This window comes from Mastacembelus armatus, chromosome 15 (genome assembly GCF_900324485.2).
Source record: "Mastacembelus armatus chromosome 15, fMasArm1.2, whole genome shotgun sequence".
NCBI classification, from domain to species: domain Eukaryota; kingdom Metazoa; phylum Chordata; class Actinopteri; order Synbranchiformes; family Mastacembelidae; genus Mastacembelus; species Mastacembelus armatus.
This window is the reverse complement of record NC_046647.1, coordinates 18,092,185-18,117,006: the sequence shown is the minus strand read 5'-3', so window position 1 is coordinate 18,117,006 and position 24,822 is coordinate 18,092,185. Positions and strand designations below refer to the sequence as shown.

Here is a 24,822-nt window from a genome sequence, read left to right as displayed (position 1 = left end):
CATTCACACTGCATTTACTCAGGAAAGAACTTTACATTGGCGTTAGTCCACTGGCATTAAATATCAGTTTATTCAGCCCTGGCTGTTCAGTTAAAAAACACAACTGAAGAAACGTGTAGATAGTAAAATATTTTAATTAAATATACAGGAGGTCATATACAAAATGTCTTTATTTTTGTCCTGCTCGCCAGCTGGATGATTGGTAAACAGATGGCTACTGTATCAAAAACACTTTCAGGATACGCATAAATGGAAACAACTTGGAAAAAAGTGAAATGACAACAAATAAAAAGAGTATCCTAATTCTTAAATTGTAGTGTTTAAATCTAACATGATCATGTTAACCTTGAAACAGAGCAAACAAGGACACAGCTAGATTGTGTAACCGACTTTTATACTATTTTTTATACTATTTACAGATTATAACAGTTTATATGATAACAACCACGCATACTATCTACAGTGCTATTTACACAGAAAAATAAGACAGGGGCTGTCATGAACTGATCCCATATGAATGTTCTGTACACTAGCCAGCACTAATGCCAGTTTTACCTACACACATCAATGTACAGTACTTAATCAGAAATGAATGTCTTTATTTAAGTATTCAGTGAAACTTTACACATAGACATTTACAGCTTTTTTTCTTCTTTTGAAACACCAGACATGTTCACTGTGTATTTCGACTATCCTGGATTGCAATTATAGTGGCTGTTAAAGCCAGAGCAGGTGTTGTCTTTCTACCTAAGGCTACGGAGCATGGTAGGCATACTTTATGGAGTCTGGTACCTTTTCATCACTGCTAGAAAACACATAGTGCACACATGCCCTGTGGATTACAGACACCAGACCTGTCTCAATATCAACTTGATAAATCTTTCTTCTATAATTACCTGCCTGACACAGTTATGCTATATAAATGGACTTTTAAGCACAAATACTAACCTTTAGGTTAAGGCATAACTCTTTAAAAACTTTACATTTTGAGCCTTACCAATCAAGTCTGGTGTCTTATAGCAAAGTGTGCCATATAATGTCTGTGTGCTGCATGTCAGGCAAGAGTGACAGTAATATTGATATTCCTACCCTGCTACAGAAGATGAACCTTAACAACTGTAGTGCTAACTCTAATCCAAGACTGCGAAAGGCACAGATATTCGCAAAGCAATAATATCCTAAGTGACAACATTCCTATCAAATCATACAGAGAGTCTTTTCAGCGTGTTGAATAAAAGAGTCTGTTCACCAAAAAAGAGCTTTTCAAGTCAAGAACAAAAAGATGAAATGCTGATTTCATGTGGTGAGCATTCCACAGCAGACAGCTGCTTCATCATGCTGGTCCTACAGACAAAAACAAGCTGCTACAGTCTACTCTCATCACAATGGATTTTGGGGTCAAATTACTTTCAAATTAGAAAGTAAAAATTAAAACGGCTTTTCATTAACTCTAACAAAAAACATTCATATTTGTCAACAGATCAAACCGCGATTGCTGTATCTGAACTAAAACACATAATCAATTGAAACCTGAACTGAGTAAAAACTGAGTCTACAGTACATCTGTCATACACAGCACCTCTTGAATGGTATGATGAACTATTTCATGTTATGCAGCACCACAGCGAGTGTTACTGTCTATTCCAAGGAGTCCAGGTGGATTTACTGTGGCACAAACAGGCAACAGCTTTCAGCGTGGAGACATGTAAACAGATACAACACCACTGGCTGCCTAAAGTGTAATAATGCGCTAAACAGCTGTTGAGCATTGTTCACGATGGTGAACACACCTCTAGTTATATAAAGAATTTAATTTACGTTGTCATGTTACTTGTAGTGTTTTTTTAACCAACAAAGTTTAGCCCTCAGACGCAGTAAACAAATGGCTTTTCTCTGTTGCCCTCCACTTTTCACACATCCAGAGCAACAACCTGACTCATGGTGACTGAGAGCGGCAACTGATTTGTGAGCACATACACATGAGCATTGTGCAAATAAGTATACAACAACAAAAAAATTGATACAGTAAGTGGTGATAAAAATAAACAGTGCAAAGTATATAAACAAGTATATAAACAAATGCATACACAAATAAAAAAAGGATGGAATTTTCAGTCTGTCTGACTGATGAGTTTCTCAGTCTGTAATCAGCCAAAGGGTTTTTCTTTGACTGAGCCACAATCCCAGAGCAAAGAGACAGAAAGACACAAAGAAGCTTGAGGATGAAGAGGAATAGGATGAACATCATTCCTCTTCCTTACAGTCTGGTGCTGGGGTGTACCGAGGATAGCTGAGGTGGTGGGAGGGTGGAGAGGGGGTACAGGTGGTGTAACAGGTCCCCATACAGTGCTGCCCCACCTGGATGCCTGTAGAAGTGGTGTGGGCTGGGGCTGGAGGCCAACAGCTGCCTGTGGAACATCATGGAGTGGAATAATGGGGGCACGAGGGGAGATACTGCTGATTGGCTCTTCAGGTACTGAAGACCTGGATGCTGCTGGAGTCCATCCTGGGCTCCTGGTGAGACCAGACTGCCTGGTGGATACATGCTAGTGTAGAGGTGTGCTGTATGGGGTGGGGGGAAGGTGGTTGCAGGGTGGGCCTCAGGGAGATGGTTATTGAGGTGAACTGCATGGGCTGGCTCCGCTGGTTTGAGCTCCTCTGGGTCGCTGCGTCGAATTGATCCTGACGGATGGATTGGTGTCACCACACGGACTTTCCTTTCTGGGATGTCCTCGTTGTCAGGCTCCACTAGGCTCCGCTTACAGGGTCGAATAGGGCTGGTGAGGGACGACTCATTTGATGTTTTGGGACTTTGAAATGGCTGCGATGTCTCTGCTGAGCTCTGTTTGGGAGGAGAGATGGTCATAGGAGGAACTCTGCATGCTTTAGGGTGGGAATCCAAACCCTGGTGTATGATGGGGTATGTGAGACTGCAGAAGGAGGGCTTGGAGAACGAGGACACTCGCTGAGAGAGAGGTTTAGAAATTGTGAAGTCTCTGGGTTCGTCTTCTGCCTCTCTGCTCTCGCCGTGTGTTTGAGTCCTGTCACTGTAGTGAGATCTGTAGGCCAAACCCTCTTGCTCCAGATTCCCACAGACAAAGCCCTGGCTGCTTTCTCCGTCCCTGGTGTAGTGCTCTCTCCGCTCACTGTTGGGAAACCCCGCCATCCTCTCCTGGCTCAGGCAGTTCTCAGTTTGCCTGTACAGACTGTGGAGGTGAGGGGACGAGTAGCAGTCACCTGTGTAGCTCCGTGTCTGAACAGATGGGCCTTGCAATAGCTTCTCCCCAGAATTCTCCATACTGTCCTGACCACGGGTTTGGGGGAGATAGGGCTGCCATGGTGGATTGACTGGAGGCTGTAGGTGGCGGCTTGTCCGGCTGCTGTAAGTCTCTGAAAGCTCCCCGGCAGCACTTCTCTCTGATGAGCCACTGGTGGCTTGTTGATGAGGCTTGCTGCTCTGGGCATGCTGGATGACTGATGGCCTGAATATTGGCGCTACCTCTGGGATATTGTCTGACACACACCCCTGCCTGTGTCCCACCACCTCCTCACCCGTTCTCTTTTCCTTTTCCTTTTCAGTTACTGATATGACAGGGAGGGAGGAGGCGGCTGTGGTTGGTGGAGGCTGAAGAGAAGCTGCGTTAAAGGAAAATGGGTTGGACTCACACACTTGGGAGAGGAGCTTCTTTTTGGCCAAAGGAGACATGACCCCTTGGCTAGCTTTGCAGTAGGCAGCAGTCTGTGTGGGGCCTTGGGAAGACTCCTTCTTCGTGACCCCATAGTCTTCTTTCTCTGGAAAGGAATCTGTGCTCAAGTCTATACACTGTCTACCTGCCTGCTTACATATTGGTAACACCTTCCCCACTCTCCCACCGTGACTTTCTATGGAGTCTTTGACCCTGGAGGATGACTCAGGCAGAGCAACATGTCCAGTCGGTTTGTGCTGATCCCAACGGTGAGGCAAGTAGGGGTTTTTAGGAATGAAATGCCCTTCAGTTTGCTGTTCACTGGAGAGTTTTGCTGGGAGGGCCTCACTGATTTGCCTCCATTCAGGCTGGGGACCAGGCCCCGTGTGGAGGGGTAGACCAGCATGCGGGGCTCTGCAATCTGGCTCTTTGGGGCAGAAAGAAGATGGCTGCTCCAGTGCCAAGGATTCCTCTTTCTTCAGGGTAAGATGCAACTCCTCCTCCTCGATTACAATTGGTTCATCTCTTAGAGATACGTCCTGTTTAACGCCTGTAGACGGCTCATGATTCTCCTCTTTCCCCTTGATATCCTGCATTAATAAAACAAATATAGTAAATGACTTAAAACACTGATATTTTCTTATAATTTGGCAATCAAAGAAATCAGACATTCAAGTGTTACGTGTTGATGAGAAACCGCAAGGAGATTAAAATGAAATGGAATTCATTTTGACAAGAGGCAGTTTTCTGGAGGCTTCTGTGACTGACCTGTGATTGTTCTCCACTCACGGCCTCCACTCTGTCCTTTTTGCTCCCTGGCTTGGTATTGTTGCTTTTCAGTTTCTTGGCTCCTGCTCCTTTGGCTTTGGCTCCTGGGGCCTTCTCCTGGCAGCCCTCCTGCTTCCTGGGTTTGGCCAAGGGTAGGGGTTTGTCCTGCTCGCCTTTAATGTGCCTTTCATACGGAAGGAGGAGCCTGGGGAAGAATGAAGGAATGAAGGAATGCAGATGAGTTTTTGGTATGATCATGTTATGTCATGTCACACTTGTAAGACAATTTCTGTTTTGGTTTATCACACACTTAAAATCATGTTTTGACCAAACAACAATTTTAAATACAACCAAATGCATAAAACACAGGGTGAAGCATTTTAAACCCTGTTTTGTGTAGTCCATAAAAACACAATTTAAAGTACAATAAACCACATGAGTATTTTGTTTAGTAGTACAAAAAAAAAACAGAATAAGCTGCAGCTTTGCCACAGGCATGCAGTGTATCAAATATGGCGCTTTTAAACCTCCTTGTCTTAATACCTGGCAAGCATCAACAATCCTATTGTAATTAAACTGGGTTAGGGGAAATCCAGGTTCAGATGGATGCCAGTGTGGGGGTGTGTGTGTGAGAGTGTATGAGAATGTGAATAACCAGTTATCTCCTGCTGAGACGGATCGCATTTGGTATTAGTTTAACCTTGAGAGAATAGAATGTGTGTGTGCGTGGTGTGTCTGTGGGTGTGTCAAGCTAATGTGGTTGGGAATGAAAAGGAGAAAATATCTGGAAGAATTGTAATGAAATTGTTTAAAGGAAGTTCACGGCATATGATATCTAATTTAATATACTAATGTGATTAATCACAGAAGCCCTTTCAGTGGTTACAGTAATAAAATATTTCAGCTGGTAACAGTACGCTCAAGTTTTTAACACACAGTCCAGTTGATGTGATTAAATGCAAGACAGCTGCATACGCTCCAACTTAATTTAGTTCATACTAAGTGACAAGGAACATTCTGTAGAAGAAACATTCAACTATTTTTGACTTCTGTTATTTCTCTTCTGAATACTTCCCAAGTCAATTTTCCGTATCTGATGTCATAACTAATGGGAACATTAAGATCTGGATAATATAACAATACCCATGTGTAAAATAATGGCATGAAGAACTCAGTGAGCAAGACTTTTAGACTTTTATTGTTCGGAAAAGAAAATGGAAATTGGCACTAGACCAGAAATAAGAAACGCTGTTGAAGAGGAAACCAAGACAACTGAAAACCTACAATACTCCAAACTTCAATGAGCTCCTCTGAAAATCTCTCCAGCTCCTCTATCAGGGTTTTTACAATAACAATCCATAAAAGCCAGACAGAAACATGACTTTCTCAGTCATGAGAAAAAATAAGGTCTTCTCGTGTAACGACAAGAGACGGTTGCACTATTCCTTTTAAGGGACATGGTGGTAAAACAAACAATGAATCAAGAGCTGTTTCGCCTCTTCTTCAAAAGGAAGAAAAAAAGCCTCAGAGAGTTCAAGAGGCTCTGTGGGATTTTTTGTTATTTTTCCTCTGAACAAAAGTGCTGGCAGGGAAAGCGGTGAAACTACATTTCATACAGCTGGTCTGGCACCAGGCCCCAGGCCAAGAAAGGAAATGTACTATTAAATGTGACTTATTGGAAAGACAGAGAGCAAAGGGTTTGTGAAAGAGAAGAGGGGAGGGAAAGAGAGCAAAAAAAAGAGGGAGGAGTTAAAGAGGGGATAATGACATGTTAATGAAAAGCAAAAATGATTCTGAAGGAAGAATCCTAGAAAACAGATAAAAACATGCAGTCTTGCATAAGGAAGTGATTCTCAGGCTTTCTATATTTAGGATCTCAGAAAAAGGCATTAATTCACAGGAAGGTGGGTACATTATAAAACCATCATAAATCTGTGGGTTTGATTTCTTCAGCATGTTCAAATGTCCAGTGATCAAATGGCTATAAGAGTGACACATAAACAGCACACACAGAGTATTCCAGCATCTACCGTTGACTATCACAGCGATGTGTGGGAAAGACATGGCTGCCTTGGCCTGGGTCAGACTTATGGAATGTCAATATGAAGTAGTGGGGTGGGGATAATGTAAGAGCTAAACCGGGGAAATTACTGGAGCCTTAAATAGTTCCAAATGGAAAGGCTACGATGCTGAGTTGGTCAGGAAACCAAAAATCAGTGTCAGGAATTTCCCTACATTGTCAAATTATTTACTTTGTTAATGATTTCAATATGACTTACCAAAACTGCACCTTATAAAATAGTATGACACAGTTTTATGTAATTTTCCAGGAATGGGTGAATAAGCAAAGACAGTTCAAGCTATAGTGCACTCGCTCCTTTGTCATTTTTAACTCTAAGGTAAGAAAATACGGTAGAATAATAATAGAGCCATCGCTGTGAAAGAATATTTTTAGGTAGTGTATATATAACCTAGTCATGATTATGTAATAAAACACAATACACTATTACTTACATAACTAGCATTTTCCTTCAAGGAAGGGCAAGGGTTGAGCTTAGCAGCCACTGCTTTAGTTTGGAAAAAGAGTTGCAGTTAATAATTTGAGCCCGCAGGGGGCGTATGCTACACTGTGAGATTTAAGGAAAGAATTTCATTAGAGGCAGGAGAGGCAACATTTTTATGAGGTCAATAAATACTTAACTTCCTCTCACGCCAATTTATCACCCAGCCTTTGTTTAAGCAGCCATTTTCCATGCTGATAACAGGCAACTAAAATAGTATGCAATGAAGAGATTAAATGTTGAATGGGCAGAGATAGAAGATGTGCCGTGCAATTAAGCTAAAATATAGCTTAAATATATTATATGACTGATCTTTCAATCAGTAGGATCAATAAATAACTGTCATTTATCAAACCACATCCCTAAACTAAGTGTCTGTGCTTGTGAAATTATGGATTTCACACTGAGAACCTCACCCCAAAAAAGACAGCTTGGCAAAAACAAGGTGACTTTACCAGCAATGTGCTACTCTCATCTGAGTTTTGTGTTACAGGAACAAGCAGTGTGCTCAAATCCAAGAAATGCCTAACTCACCAAATAAGTGGAAAAAGCCTGCAGGCTGTTCCATTTCAACAATTTCCCTCCCCTCCATGCTGAAATTAATTTTAGCTGTGTTGTGTTAAGATCACAAGAACTGCTTCATGCCTTAAAAAAAGAAAATAAACTATTTAAGAAGCTGGTGGACAAGCCCCAGGGGCTGTAGAAAGATTTGGAAGAAAGAAAATGACTTACTTTTACAAGCCTTTGCGGAAAAGAGAATAAAATAAAAAAGATAAAATCAAATCTTTATCACATCTAAATGCAATGATTAGGCATCATCAGAGCAAAGAGAAAACAATAACTGCTGCACAGAGAGACTGAAAGAGAAAGACAAGATGCCAGCAGAGGGATAAACAGACACCATAGCTGTATAGCTGTTCCCTCTTCTTTGGATTCATGCCTCAAAGCCCCTCTTTTGTTTCGAAGCTAAACCACTTGAGGTGACCCTCATTCATGCAGTTAAAACAGGAGGGCAGTGCAGGAATGTATGAAAAACCTAAGTCCTTTGTCAAGTCTGAAAATACCAGATTTAAAATGACCTCTACTGTTCCCCTGGGGTTCGCTCTCATTAGCTGCTGCTGCTGCAAATCGCAGTAAATGTTCGCCATAGCAGGTGTGATGTAAGAAGCCTGTTTAAAATAAATGTGTACTATTCTGGACAAAGGAACACTGAAGTCTTTCACTCACACAAGTAGTAATACCCAAAAATATACAGCATGTGTTCTCTCTTGCTGCTCTGAAGTGGACTGAAATCTCTGCAAGAATGTCATTAATTTAATTTGCTACACTGAACTAGTTATTAATCTCAGTAGACTTGAATAGATTCTCATACAGTCGATTGCCTGTCACACGTCAGTGCTGTAATTTGTGATTTTTCTTTGCCACTAGGGAAAGAAACCTTGGACCTTCTGATTAAATTCCACGCATAAAGAAATCATCCAATAATGTGATTTGTTAGATTGCTGCAAAAAAGAGGTTTTATCACTGAATGCTCAATGAACCGTTTTTCTTGGGTAAACCATCAAGCTCTCAAAGGTTAAAATAGCTGCCTGCTATTTTAGTGTAAAGAACATTCAGCTCTTTGGCTGCATTCCCATTGAAGCTCAAGTCCATACTGAGCAGAAGAGTCATGGCTATACAAAGAATTTGGCTGTGCTTTTGATGCGGACATCATTTTGAGACCTTGTTTATAGTGTTGAAGAATGCTGGCAGACAATACAATGGTGTTCTCATATTGCACCCTCCCTCTCTCTCTCTCTGTCTCCCTCCTTTATCTTTTACTTTATTTGTTTATATTGAATCATTTTTGCAAGTTCATTAAAATCTACCATTGTTTTCATCTTTATCTGTCTCTCGGCTTCTCTCGGCTGCGAATAAAAAACAGAGAGGACATTAAGGTGAAACTCCCTCCCCAGCACCTCTTAGTGTAATCCAATGATACTGCTTTAGAACAAGCGAAGAAAATAATTGAAATCTGTGTTTGAGCTACATTATTAGACAAGGCAAGCAAACTGTAATGCGCCACATTTGATGTATCTGCAGTACAGCAAGGACAATGCAGAAAGATGCTGACGAGTGCAAGATACTGAGCATCTAGTGGAATAAAATTAGGGAGAAAAAAAAAAAACAATCTCTGCCAGTTCTTCGTGTCCCCAAATCTGAACTCTATCTTATTATAATTCTCAGTGTGAGGACTGGCCCAAGGTTTTCTAATAATTAGGAGCAAAAAATGTGGTTTCTGCTGGAATCAAGCTTTAGTGAATGCAGAGGAACATAGATACCAGGAGGAATGAATAAAGGCTGAATCAATAAAACATCTAGTCGACTAAAATTGGAACAGGCGTGCATCTGTCTTAAAAGAAACACATATCTGCATGATCTGAGCCAGAGAATATTTTAGAGGCACCACACTCTGTGTACAATACATCTGGCAAACATCTAATACTTTTAAGATGAAATGATTTAATCCAAAAGCCCTCATCTGCGCTCTCCACTATTGCCCAAAACCTCAGAGTTTTTAAATAGCAAATGATTCTAAATTGCTTCTCTGTTGCCATGGATACCCCCCCTCCAAACCCTCTCTCCCGCCCCAATACCAACCCCGTTGTGCAATTACATTAGAGTGCCAAGGCATGGTGAGGTATTAAAAATCAGTAACAGGCAGAAATGAACAGAGATAGTAAAATGTGATGTTTCTGTAACAAGAGATCACGTAGGAAACCAGGAAGATTAAATATGTAGGAGCTGTTAAAAGGCGCTGACCTGTATAATGAAAGAAACAGCATGAAGTGCAAGGCAGGGAGTGGGAGAGGGGGGCACAGAGAAAATGGCACAGCACAGAAGCAGAAAGCAGTCTATTTCAAGGTTATTGATGCCATCTTTTTCATGACCTCATTTTTAATTCAGAGCACTGGGCCCTGACAGCTAATCTCGGGAAACAGTTTAAATAAATATCATTAAAGCTTCCCCGTAGCTGCAGCGGCGGACCTTGACTTGGACATTTCTACATTGATTTTTCCCTGTGCACTAATGAACGCTGCTCTGTGACTGTAACTGAAAACTGTAACTTGAAAATGACAATTAGCTGGGGCTATCTCCTGTTCAATTTCAGCTATGTAACTCCATTACTACCAGTGATTACCGCATGGTCCTGGACAGCATAAATATAGTGATTATGCCCCTGGCTCCATCTTTCAAAATAACATCTCCTAGGAAACCATTTCATATGATTTTACCATTTGGACTGTAAAAGGATAATGTGTATTAATTTAAAATGAGAGCTGAATGGTTGTGGATATTCACAGTCTTTAACCCAAATAACACCAACACAGCCAAGAATATCCACTTAATTTAAAGCAATTACGTCCTGAAATACTCTGTCCTTTCTCCCCACTAGCTTGAGACTTTTTATTTCCTACTATACTCTATTTTGGCCTGCTGAACAAATCACAAATGATCCTTCTGAGAGAAGAAGAAAACATAAGTGTTGTTCCAGTTTGTACACTGTACATTCTTCCTTGTGAATTATATTTCTGTAGCACATTGACTAATGATTAAAGGTGGAAACAAAGACGCCTCTGGGGAACAAACACACACTTCAGCGAGCCCACAAACAGCCTCATTCATCATGCGGAGAGAATGGCCATGTTTGCTGAGTTAATACAATGAGGCTAATTGCCCTCCAACCAGCCCAAACACCAAGGCTCAGCTAAAATTATTCCCTGAATAGAAACTCGCTCAGCTTCAGCTGATCTCGCTCTTGCTTTCTCTTCCTCTCTCACACACACATGCCCCATCACCCTCACCCCTCCCTTTTACACCTTCTCTCTCTGTCAGCCTGATATTCACTGCAGTGTGTGGATATTATTGCTTTGTATTGATTCAGCATTATTTTCTCTCAGCTACTTCTTGGTTGTTGGAGAGGGAAAGGCCAGCGCAGCAGTAGTCACACCTCAGTGCTTCCCACAGTTTTGTCCTGTCCCACTTGCCTTCCTATGACCATTTCTATAGCTTAAACTGATAAATAATACAGCTTTTCACATCTGGCTTCAAAGTAATATCTAGGAGGATACCAATCACAAAACAAGGACCAAAGACATATGACTGCAATAAAACGACATTAGGCCAGCATCATGTCTAATGTCAGGTGTTATTAGTAAAAATAAGGAACTCCACTGTGCAGCAGTTCCTGTTTAAAAACATATCCCTGAAGTAGTGAGCTGAACTGGGAACATGGTGTAAACACTGAAAGCACCCTCAGCTGAACATTTAGAGGCACATTGTCAACAAATACAACAAACCCAACAATACACTCAATACACACCTATGGGTTCACCGATTTCCTGGAAAAGCGACTTCGGCAGCCTCTACCTGTGCTTGCAAATTTGCTTACAGCATGCAATCTTAACACAATATAAAGCTGCACGCCTCCTTAATATGGTACTGCTGGCATATTGCTGTATTACTGACAGGTGTGAATATGTGTGTGTCTAAGCTGTGTTAATACATGAACCTGCAGAAGCCAGTGGGATATGGAAAGGGGTCGTTGGTCCAGAGGAATGACCTGCTTCACGAGCAACGGGTTATCTCTTGTTGGGAAGATCATATTTGGCATTTGTTTGACCTTGGGAAAGTGGCTGTGTGTGCATGTTTGTGTGTGCAGGGGTGCATGAGTGTATGCAGGCAGTGCTGCATAATACCCTCACAGCTCCCTCAGGATCATATCCATATGCTTGCTTTGGTTTGGTAATACCATCTGAGTGATTATGATGTGTGCAAAATGCTGCAGTATCTGACTGAATGATTAGATGAATACATTAAAGTGCAAAATTTTATCTTGCAGCTTTGTGTGATGCAATACATATACAGTATATATATATATATATATATATACAGTATATATATATATATATATATATATATGGTGTGGTGTGTGTGTGTGTGTGCATACTTGTAGGTTGGTTAATAATTCAAAAAATTAAATCCTATTTAGCTTGTTTGTAAGCTAAAGAGTGGGTGGACTTTATGCCATGATTGGTTCCATAGTACCACACAACTAATAAATTAAGCCTATGAAAATAAATAATTATCGAATCATGAATTGATTTAGGTGTATGTATATATAAAACCACTGAACACTACAACTCACCTCTCATAGTGTCTCCGTGTACATGTGGCGGCACTTGTGCTGCTGGGGTTGCCGCCTAATTCATCATATACATGCTTCCACTGTCTGCGGACTGTGATCTACAGGAACGTATGAGAAGACAAAGAGTGATAAGACAAGGAGAAAAGGAAAGGCAAAGGATATAGAGAGGAAAGAAAAAAAGAAAAAGCACATGTAGTTAATATCATTTTAAGGTCTTATGGAGTTACTGAGTCATGATGTACCAGTTATTGAATCCTCTACACTAATTCTCTAACATAATAAGCTCTGTTAACATCATGCAGTCGGTTATTCCTGCAGTTAGCCCTTATCCCATAACAGATGACAACCTACAACAAAAAACACAAAACTCCAAGCTGTCACAGAGCGCATAAAGCGTTGACATGAAACGTGAGCTACTCAGCTGCAGATATGAGCATTTTAAAAGGATATGAGTCCCAATTATATGAGCTGTATCCTGTTTATGGCCTGGTCTGGCTGTCTGTTTGGATGAGATTATACTAGCTAGCTAATGAAGAAACAGGCATGAGCAATACACTTGACAACATCAAACATTGACTTCACTTTGGAAACATGTCGTACATGAATAGTGAGCCAATAAATGGCAGTTAAAGCTGCCAAGTTAACTGCCTCTGCCTCATACACATTTATTCTGGACTCACTTTGGTTGTCTATGTGTGTGAATTCTTGGGTATGTGCATTTTACGTCATCTCCAGCATGGGAAAAAGTGAGTGATTTGACCAATTTCCTTCTGACCAGTGCACTGCATAGGAACATGTGTTTTCCACTCCAAGGGGGTTTTGAAACAACAGCACCATTTTCGCTCAGTGTGGCTCTGGGCAAAACTTTCTTCTTGGGAAAATAGTAACTGACCTCAAGGGGCAAAGGGAAAGTAGAAAGAAAGAAAAGACACAGAGAGGAGAAGGGAGATAACCAAGAAAGTGAGAGAGGGAAAATAATCAACAGCGGAGAAGAGCGTGGACAGCAGAAAGAGGAGGATATAGAAGAAACTATGGAGGGACCTTAACAAAAACAAGGGAATGCATTACCACATATGTGAATACTTACCAGCTCATATCCTCCAAGTTTCTGAGCAGCTTGAAACATAGTCCAAAGGTTGACTGTGGGACACAAAAGACAAACAAAGCTGTCAGGAACTATGGGAAAAGGAGCTGAAACACATGACGTCACATCCAGTACAGTCACTAGCAAGAGACAGGGAAATAAATACAGCCTTGGAGGAAGTACTTAGATCTTGTAGTCACTGTAAGTAAAAGTAGAAATACCAAAAAAAAACACATTACAGTTTAACATACTTCATTTATTTGAAATTTAACCAGCAAAATGTACTTGTATGAACTGCAGAAGTGCTAATACATTATTGGCTCATTAGTACTGATGCATCAACATGTAAACAGTAATGTCATTACTGGCCATGACACAGTTACTGTAATTTTACAAAATCTGTATACTGCATAGTAGTTTATGTTTCGTAAGTTTTGTTTTCTGTGAATGTAGCACATAGCAGCAAACCAAACAAACTGTGTAGTACTAAGAACAATATTTCTCTTGGACAAGTAGTCAAGTACAGTAATTATTTATATTAAGTGCAGCAGTTGATTAAATGTACCTCATCAGGGTTAGGAGTAGGATTACAGACATTAGGAATAAAGGAATCACATACTGGTGGACTGCCAAATAAAACAACATTGCATTTCAGCTACGCATTTCAAGAATGCAAATAAATATTGTGTATTTGTACGTTCACTGTTACAGGATGTGATAAAACACAGCATATGCTTCATCCTGACAAAGAGAATTGCTAACCCTCAGCTGCAGCCTGCAGGTATGGATGAAAACCATTACAAGCATCAAATGCTTGGCAATATGCTCAAACTTCTGTTTGAAGTAATGCAAATTCATTTGCATTGATTTCCCTATGCAAATGGCCCATGACAGGCCATATCAAAATACAAGTCTTGTGTAACATTTTCCTAAAAATAGCCATGTAAGCTTTCAGAAAGGCTTCAAATAGCTGTCTATCTTTTAAAGAAAATGTTTCCCACAAAGAACCACAAGTTCATTGGGGGACTTTTTGTGCCAATGACATTTGTATTTGCTTTCTGTAACATCATTGTTTAACATTTTTATATGAAGGCCTATAAATAAGAAAAGGAGGCCTCGCCTGGGGAGAAATCCATCAAAATTCAATCTGTGCGTACACAAAGCCTTGCATTTGTCAAAATGACATTTTCCTATCTCCGCATTTGACAGCATTGATTTTTTCCTTCCCTCCTCTCTACGACCGTTGTCAATGCACGGGTGGAATAACAAAGGGAGCTGGGTAGGTTTTTCTGTTTGAACTGAGCACTCTGGTGTATTGTGCTTTCTGACTGTAGAAACAGAAAGATGGTCTATTTAACTAGCTTGTTATGCATCGACTGTAATTACCACAATAGCACACGGGAATGGGAGGGAACAGAACAGATAAAGGAAATGAGAGAACATGCCTTTTCTTAGATGTCTTGTCATTAGCAATTTCTTTTCTTAATTCCCCTCTATTTGGCAGGGGCAATTATCACTGAGATAAGGATGACAAAACAGGAACACAATGCAGCCTCAATGACACACCGATGGCATGGCAATTAGACAACAAGGCTGAAAGAGGGAGACAAATTGGAACTGATGTTCACAATCACATGCTGATGCCCAAGCTCTGAAGCACACATGCATCTGCAATAGTCTCTCATTCATTCATACACACACACACACACACACACACACACACACACTCACACACACACACTCACACGCACACACACACACACACACACACACACACACACACACTCACACACACACGCACACAAAGTTAGCTGTTAATCTTTCAGATCAAGGGCATTCAGAATATATAATATAACCACAGCTCCTGTTTTATTCCTTCTCAATCCACTCACTCATTTCTTCATTTCATTCACTGCTATTTCAATGGCAGCAGCTGTAGAGCAATGCAAATATTAACCAAGTGATAAAATATAGAAGGACGGCAAGTCGCATGAAAACAGTAAAGCCACAGATTTCCTCTCCAACCGCTCTGCTCCTCAAATTTAACAGTCAACTTATTTTCTGTCATTTCCTGTGATTCAGGTGCTAGTGTGCATAGAGCTTCTATGAATGGTTTAACTGAAGTAATTTAGAGCCACATTTTTTCCATTTTTTTAAATAGTTGAGGACTCTTGAATAGAGGCATTTCATACAGTATGTATAAAAAAAGAAATGTATTACAGCCTAAACAGTGGAATGACTAAAAAAAAAAAGATTCTTTAAATATTTGGGTTTTGATCTGTTGGTGTGACAAGATTTTTGACATTTCATAGACATTTTTGGGAATAACATTTCATAGGGAATAACTATTCAAATGAAAACACAATCACAGAATGGTTAGCCATAGCCCTCAAAGTTAATATTTTTATTTAAGTAATGGTTCAAGTCAAGTATGAAGATTTTCTGCTTTTTGTTTTGTTTGAGATCAAACTAAATATCTTTGGATTTTAGACTTGGTGGGCAATCCAAACAAGAAATTTGTATATGCCACATTTTGCTTTAGTAATCTACATTAATCTAAAAACATCTACTGATGATTAACTGAGAAACAAAACATCACACTGATGGAAATTATTGTAAGGTACATGTAAATGTACTTTGTCATAACCTCTTCTGTCACATGTTATTTTGAGAGTTATGATAGTAGTCAGTGTAAAACTACATGCGATTATTACAAATGAGGTCAACTGATGTGAGATCAGCACCTCTGCTCTTAGATGTTTAATGCATACAACCCCTGAAGTGAAATATAAATTCAACACAGAGTGAAGCAGACAACAAGTGGGCAGTGTATTAAAGCAGCAAAATTAAAATGACTGGGTTTAAAATATGCTGTGATTCATTCACGGTAGAGGCAAACTGACTACATTTTAGAGGTTCATATCTCTCTGCTGGGCTCTAAAGCATCACAATTGCAGGTAAGACTCCAGCACTAGGAGATGAGGTGGCATTTACATAAATAGTCCATGTTTGGATTCAGATAGGGGTTTTTTTGGAAGTGAATCAAATGGATATTTTTGTGGCTCGGCCAACAAAGCCAGCGAATCATTCAACCATCTGTTGCTTTGTTAAACTCCAGAGAACTTCATAAAAAGATTATTACTCAAACAACTAAAATAACATAATTTCAACTTCCATTACAGGAAAGTGAGTTCTTTGATCTTTTAATGCATTTGTAGCAAGTTTAAAGGCAAGAATATGAAAAAGGCGCCGATTACATCTAAGGGTTTGTTGTATTAATTATGATGTGTTTCTTTTCCTCCTTTTTACATGTGCTGATGTGTGCTCGCTGCCAAGGACGAAGTTTAAACAGCATGATTTCACCATTTAATGAGGGCCTCGCTTATGATGTGTCTGGTATTGAAATTCAAAGCATGTACTGTATGTAAAACAGTTGGCGCATGGACCTCGACTTTATTCTGAGCTCAAACTGAAAACTGCCAAGTAAAAGTAAAGCATGTTGGGTATCTAAGTCTTCCTCCATCTCTCTCTGTATCTTCCTTGCTCCCCTTTTCTCACCCTTAACCACAATGACCTATTTAAGCAACAACGTGTCAGCAGTCAACATGACAGGACTGTCAAAATACCGTGGTGATGTTAGCAGAGTGGAGGCGACCGCAGCTTACCTTCATGTAACAGTTTAGCGTAATGAGTTTTACTGTGCTATAAACTGTCACTGTTAAATTCAGTAGACATCTCTCTCCCTCTCCTGGCTGCCATTCATTTGCTGCCGCTGTGGCGCTATATTCTGATCTGAATGGCTAAATCTTTCTTGGCTCTTTTGACATGACTGCAAATGTGAATACAGAGTGAGAATCTCAAAAACCACAGTTTGAGATGAGTGCTCACATTCTCATGTGTGTTGCCTTGAGATGAAAAACATAAAACAAATGCACTTTTTGGTTTCACAAGCCCAGAATGTGCTTCTTTATGATGTTTATGAGCATGTTTCTACTCTGTCCCGTGCACACCGAGTGCACACAAAGCATCTGACCTATATTTGAAATCTTTCATCTCAGGCAAACGTGTTTCCCATACGTGTGATGTTCTTTTAAAACTGTTAGAGGACATTCTTGGGCTTCACAGGAAACCTCTTTGACAAGAGTGAGAAGATATACTCTCCATATATAAAAGCCAGACAAAATGTGCTCTGACAAGGAGCCTCTAGAGTCTTTTACTAACCGCTAGATGTGATTTTTCTCAACACAGACAATTATTGCTTTAGTTTATTATTACCACAGATTGAATGTGTTTTTTACAGTTTAACAGCAGTGTAATTTAGAGATTTTGGGCATAATGCCTGTGGTTGTTGGCAGCCATCTCCACTTCTTCCACTAAAGCGCTCATATTCTGCATAGTTAAGACCAAGTCTACCCTTGACTTAAAAGCAGCTACTGCTTTCTCCTCTGATCACAACAAGGTGGCACTACAGATAACATGTGGTTAGAGATGATGATTAAAATCCACACAGGGGGTTTCCTGCCAATTTTACTCATGTATGACAGAGAGTGCAGTTCCACTCTGATATCTAGTCTGATATATAACTATAATTTCAAACATATACATTGATTCCATTTTGTGAGCATAAGCCAGTCCAGGGTCAGAATTATGTTTTTTTTTCCCCCTTTTTCTTTGCTTAACTTGCTCTGGTACTTTCATGCCTGTTTTAAGAGGTAACTTTGTGTTTTTAATCCCCTCTTAGCCTGCGTACCTTCCCCACTGGTGATGGTATGACCTAAATCTCCAAAATAACCTAAAAAATATAAACAAACTTCACTATTACACTACTGAGTCTAACCTTGTGTGTTAAACATTGTCAGTGAGGGAATAATAGTTAAGTTATCCCACTCACTCTGTTTGAAGCCAAGGAAGGGGATCCTCTCAATGGGTGTGTCTCTTTCTTTCATGTACTTGTAGAGTGCCACTAAGAAAGCCTGCTCCTCTGCTCGGGTCTCCTCTGATGTTTCCTCCTCTTTGTTCTCTTCCTCTTTACTCCTCTCTTCCTTCTCCTTCCCTCGCTCCTTCTCCTCAGCAGATTTCTTACTGAGGCCGCTGGCCTTAGGTTTGGCTGCTGGGGTTAATTTTCCATTAGGTACCGTTTTACAATTGGGTTTGACCTGCAAAGGGAGAGTGTAAAGAGTCAGCAAATGTAATTGTAGACAAAAACTGAACCCTTTACAGAGTGTTATTCAAATGAGCTCAGACAGTTTGGATGAAGTGTGTTTGGGTTCAAGCACAAAAAAATATTCTTACAGGCCACAAAGGCAGCCTCTCATTGATTATCAATAGAGCTGCTCTTCTTGTCATCACAGATTAGGCACAGATTAGTTTGACTCTGGCTTCAAGAGAGAATTGCTAATATTGATTTAACTGTCCAAGGTCATAGGAACAGAACAACAGTGGAAGAGCTTTTAGTGTGGATATTTCCTTCTTTGTGAATATCGCAACCAATGTCAGATAAGGACTCGATAAAAAGGAACGCTGAAGAACACAGAAACTGTATCAATGAAAACAATCATTATTGTCATTATGACAAAAATCTGCTAACAGGATGTGATGACTTTACAATGCAAATTTGACTTCTGTTTATATTCACTATAAATATTAACAGCACTGCCTCTTGTTTTTATACAATGCAGAGGAAAAAAAATGAAAACAGCCTTTTACTGTGGAATTGTATTATCTTTATGTTTAAATGACTATTATTTGGTTGGATGAAGAGAAAAGATAGACAAAGAGTATTGCTCAATAATTACGCTATCATGACTGATCTACCAAGGAATAAATTAGTCAGATGAAAACAAATCATACTGACTCAGAGTTGTCTACCCACAGTGGATGGACAGAAAAAGTAATTGTTTAATTCAATTTGAGAAACCAAACAATTTTATATTTCAGTGTTTTGGGCTGATGAACAAAACAGATGATTAAATGATATCAACCTGGGATTTAGGAAACAGTGACAATTTTTCATTTTATTCGTATTTGTTGACCCTTTGACCCTTTGTTGAACTAGAGCGCCAGAGATGTGAAATGTACTCAAAGAAATGTTAAAAAAAAAAAAAAAAATTAATAAATCCTTTTAGTAAAATACCCCCCCCCCCCCAAAAAAAAATCACAAGATGACATCTAGGGTCTATTATCTATATATATGTGATCCTATGTTCAATTTTAGTGTGGCATGGTCTTCATAGTCACATTGTACTGCCTGCACTGCACAAAATGACTGATAAGCATCAACATGAGCGCTACTTTTAATAACTTTTTTTTACATAAACATTTGCTTTACACTTCACATCACCTCCCTAATTCCTCTCATCTCTTATTTTTTCATTTAAGGACTACATCTGTTTTCTTACCGCTCAATCTGTTTCTGTGCTGTAACTTGCAAATTTCTCCTTGGGGAGTATAGAAGTCTCATCTCCTTTATTTTATCTTACCTTGGTAGTAGTTTTGCTCTCTGGACTGCCAGGGTCCTGTGCTGCCACTGCTGTTGACCCCTGGCTTGACCCTGATGACCCTTGACCCTGAGTCTGACCCTGGGAGTCCCTCCTCTGAGAGATGGACAGCTTCTTCTTCCGAGGTCGCCCCTTCAGGTTGGGAGCTGAGGGAAAGGAACCAGTGACAATGAGAATATCACTTTAGGTGGAAAGGCATGTGCTGACATAGCACTCTGTGATCAAATCAGTATGCACTGTATTTCCAACTCTTTGCTGCCAACATTTGGGTAATTCTAACATTTTTATCTTAATATATTAGATTTGAAAGGAAGAATAAAAGATTGTTGATAGCCAAAAACACATTTCCTCTCTGGGAACATTAACTTTTAGCTGAACAGGACGGAGGCTATGACAGGAACATTTACAATCAGGGACAGGAATTTCACAGGCCTGTTAGCCTGTAGCTAATTATTTTTGAACTGGATTATTGCAACATTGTGCTGGATGGAGTAGCTGGCTGCCAAAATGCTCCAATGTGCTAGTAAACACGATCCTCAAGTTCCCCCTGAGCCTAAAAGGAACTACACTGAAATTCAGACAGATGTATTTTTAACATTTCACATGAGGGCGTCGTAACAGTCAAGCAGTTAGCATAATACTGTAAATGACAGATGCTGGTTAACCCACAACCCACAAAAGGGAAGACAACAAACAGTTTCTGCTTAAAGAAATATTTGATACAGATGTTTCAAAAACTCTGGGCTTGTGTTTCTCAACAGAACAACATATATAATACAACTACGCTCTCTTTTCTTTTCCACAGCAACACTGCCACAGTTGTCATCTCAGCAGTGTCAGTATAATAAAGAATTAGTTTATACTACAGCACTTCAGATGTACTGATCATCATGACTCTATTTTTGGTTTTGCTCTGGTTAGCCTGCTCATGTCTTAAAGCTGAACGCTGTTAATTAAAAACACATGAACCTGCCTGATAGGAGCTCTTTGTTTGAAAGGCTGGCAGATATAATTGCTCAGTTCATATTACACACACAATAAAGTATTTAAGCCCTCCAAGTCCTTTGTACACCCACGTTTATGTCAACCCGCGACTGTAATGTAACTTCTTGGCAGAATGCCTTGCCTCCACACAGCAACACAAACAGAGATAAGCTCAAAGGAGACAGAGTGAGAGAGCGAGAAAGAAAGAGAGAAAAAGGAGAGAAACTTAAAAATAAGCCAAGTTTAGTCACGTATTTCACAGCGTCAACATTCTTTCTTTCCATCTGCAATGACAATTAAGTCACATCCAAGGTTGTTCTGTGCCAAAAGGACCCTGTGATTATTTTTGTCAGATCAAATTCCCATCAAGAAAATGTTACAATAACACTGGAGCTGAATAAAACTAAGAGGCAGTCATTAACAAGGGTAAAATGATCACAACTCAGCAACCTATCACTTCATGTTGTTATTTTCACAACCACTACGCTGTGGAGAAACAGTGCAAGGAAAATTCCAAGGGCATTTGTTGTGCATTTGTCATCGCTTTGGCACTGAAAAAAAAAACAAGTTTTCAGCAGTGTAATCTTTACTTAGAAAGCCTTGGGTGTGTTTCTTCCTTCAATGTTATCCTACTCTGCTGCTCATTCTGCTTTCCATTCCTACAATTACTCATTAATGCTGAGAAATTACATAAAGCCAATTATGTATTTACTTCTTTGTTTTCAAATTGACAGATACATATTCACTGAATGCCACATATGCATCCAATCATAGCATTTATTGCCTAAGCTAATTTACAGTGTTTAGGCTTCTGTCCAGAACACATGCAATTCAACAAAACACAAACCATAAATAGTAATAATACAAATAGCAAAATTACAATAAATGCACTTTTAATATAGATGACATCTTAAGAAAACCTAATTAAGACTACATAACATGGCATTTACAGAGTATTAAAAACATATGGAATCATAGAAAAACACAAACATTATGCGATGAGTAATGCTTGTGGGTTTGACATGCAGCAGATTTGTTTTTTAACATGTAACATCAGTTTAAACAAACGCTGCATAGGTCTGAGTGAGGTCACACATTCAATGAGGTTCTGTTTTTAGTCCAATCACTAACCTTCCTGACACCCTACACTGAGTTACATAACCTGCCTGTTTACATTTTTCATCAGGTCAAATACTGCTGTGTATGAAAATGCTGCAATTACAGCCAAACACCGCTGCATAACACACAGTGACATGACAGCGGATTTCAATTCACTTATTTATTGATAAAGGACAAGCTAAATGCAACCCCTGTAGATACTAATGTAAACTGGGGTGAAATGGTCTATTCATGTATTTATGTAAACATGCACACACAGGCACACAAGTTCAAGTGCAAGAAAGGTTTCTGTGCTGCTGAAGTTGTGCAGAACTGCTGATCTGCTCTCCTTGTGGCAGCGTTGCATAAGGGTGGAGTCATCAGATTTATAATAACAAAGAAAATCAAACATGGACTGACTGTGTGGATTGATTTTCTACAATGGAAACAGACATTTATAGTTTGTAAAAAACAAAGCTAACATCACAAGACAATGATTTTACAGGATGCTGGGAGATGTGATATTTTTACCACTCTGTGGGCATTAAGTGTTTGTGTCAGTGTACTAGAAAAGAAAAAGATTATTTAAGTGTGCATACTTCCCTCAACAAGGTAAAAATGGGCACTATAGTCACACACCAAAAATGGCTGCTGACCAAGCTACCAAGTTCCTTTTTGCTTCCCAGTGTGTTACTTATGTCTCTGTCTGTGGCTTTCAGCTTATCTGGGTGACTGATATGAGTTGGAGACGTGCCTTAAACGACCAGACGACTCTTGCCTGGTCCTTCACAAACCCCAAAAGGTATATTGTGTGGACACACACACCAAAGACAAATACACAACAGTCACAGACACACACACACACACTGATGTTATAATGCTGTACAGTAGTGAACAGCATTCTGGATCGCTGCTACCTGAAGGAGATGAGGCCATGCCAACACACACACACAAATGGCACACACACAGTTAAGGGACATCCCCTGGGGTTGTGAATCCATCATGTCTTGTCACAGAGTAGAACCCTAAGCTATGGAAGTCATGCCAACTTCAGCAGCAAGAGACACTGCCTGACAACTCTGCGAACGCTCTCAGCTCATAACGGCTTTACAACACGTCTTTGTCTAATAATTTCTTGCCCCTCAGATTCAATTAAATACAGCCCTAATTCCTCTGTTTCCATTCAGTCGCCACTCAGTTGATGTCAATGATAATGAAAACTCATTAGAGACAGCTCAGGAAGGGGGTTCTGATGGTTCTATGCATCAACAGAGGAGAGCCACAGGGAACCACAACAAAATAGACTGATTGATTGAGAGGATGCTGGGAATGGAGAGACATATTAAGCCGACTGGAGAATTCGGCTGATGGATGCCTCAGTTTATAATGCTCACAAACACTGAAAAAATCTCAATAGCTGCATTTGTTCGCTTAGTGATTTAAAGTAGACAAATTATTGCTCTGACGATGATTGTTTTTGTATTTGTTGTCAAACCAAAATTGAACGCTCAGGGATCTAAAAATTACTTTGATGTGTTTTAGCAGATTAACAGCCAACTCATACATTCATTTAACAGTTTAGATTAATACTTACAACTGAAATAATTAGTCACGACTGCAGATGTATTTACACATGTAGTTACCTATTTTTAGCCACACTAACTGTCTGTGTCAAAGCGAATACAATTTCAGCTGGTCAGTCAGTCAGTCCACCACTGAAATATCTCTGAATTGACTACCACATATACAGAGATTCCTGCTCCAGATAACTTCCCTTCAGCGCCACCATGAAACATTTACAGTTTTTAGTGAAGTGTCTCAGCAATGAAATGGATTGCAATGAATTTCGTGAAAGATCATACATATTTCTCTCAGGATAAATCGTTCACTTGGTGCTATGATGTGCTAAAATGTTTCATATATGTGATAACATGTTAAAATAAGATAGTTAACATGTTACATGTTATCACCACCATGTTAGCATTGTCATTTGAAGCCACGTGTCAGCATGCTGATGTTAACATTTATCTCAAAGCACCAAGCACTGTCAATAAAGCACAGTCTCTCAGGTTTTGCTGGCATGGCTGCAGACCTGTAGTCTTGTTACACTGTACTAGTCAGAGGGCAGGGAGTGTTACTCCACAGTCCTCTTAGTAATCATATTATGTAAATATGCAATAAGGCTGATATGAATGTTGATTATTCATTTTACTAGTAATTACAAAGGTCAACCTGAAATAAATCACCCATAAATTTGTTGAGAAACACTTCAGTGTAAAAGGTGCTTATGACAAACAACATAAATCAACTTCAACAACAGGTTAAAAAAAAAACTTACTGAGCTCAATAAATTATATTTAGATAATTACATACGTAAAGTAAAATAGTAAAATCTATGAGTTTTCACCCGCATGACAAACTGTGACTGACTGAATCTCCCATCTGCACTTTTAAGAAACACTCCCACTCATGTCTCTGCTCAAACTCTTAATTCTACATCTTAGCTTCAACTTCCACTCACCATAATGAGGTCCAAGTTCAAACAAAAAGGTAAAGAAGGTGGAGGAGGAGGAGGAGGATGAGCGAGGAATGACTAGAACAAGCAGTGGTAAGTGAAAAACATGTTTTGACATATTTTGTTGTCTCACTTGGTTGCAAATTCACTAAAGGCCTGACACCCACTCAGCAATTATCAGCATAGCTCACAGCCAAAGGTAGCATTCATGTTGCAATACATGTCTTGTCTGTACAGCACAGTACGTCCCCCAGGACAGAACAGAATACAACATGGTACCATTGTGTATTAATAATTTACCTTCTACAAAAAGAAATAATCTCCTTCTGACATTAATACAAGAGTGACGAAAGATCAGTAGGCAAAGTTTCAACATACCAATACAAATTATAATGAGAAAACACTGTGTTAATAATATAGAGAAAAAAATACCATCCTGGT

General features: G+C 39.7%; 1 protein-coding gene across 1 annotated transcript in view; it reads right to left on the bottom strand.

Annotated features, from left to right (window-relative positions):
• Positions 1-116: 116 nt before the first annotated feature.
• The window catches only part of arid5b (AT-rich interaction domain 5B), a 69,578-nt gene continuing 44,872 nt past the window's right edge, over positions 117-24,822 (bottom strand). Inside the window, exons 5-10 of the mRNA XM_026309192.2 lie at positions 19,767-19,930; positions 18,179-18,443; positions 13,291-13,343; positions 12,204-12,301; positions 4,455-4,659; positions 117-4,276 (exon numbers count right to left, since the gene is read on the bottom strand). Coding sequence (XP_026164977.1) covers positions 2,258-4,276; positions 4,455-4,659; positions 12,204-12,301; positions 13,291-13,343; positions 18,179-18,443; positions 19,767-19,930 — 2,804 coding nt within the window. The 3' untranslated portion in view covers positions 117-2,257. The remainder of the gene's footprint in view (positions 4,277-4,454; positions 4,660-12,203; positions 12,302-13,290; positions 13,344-18,178; positions 18,444-19,766; positions 19,931-24,822) is intronic.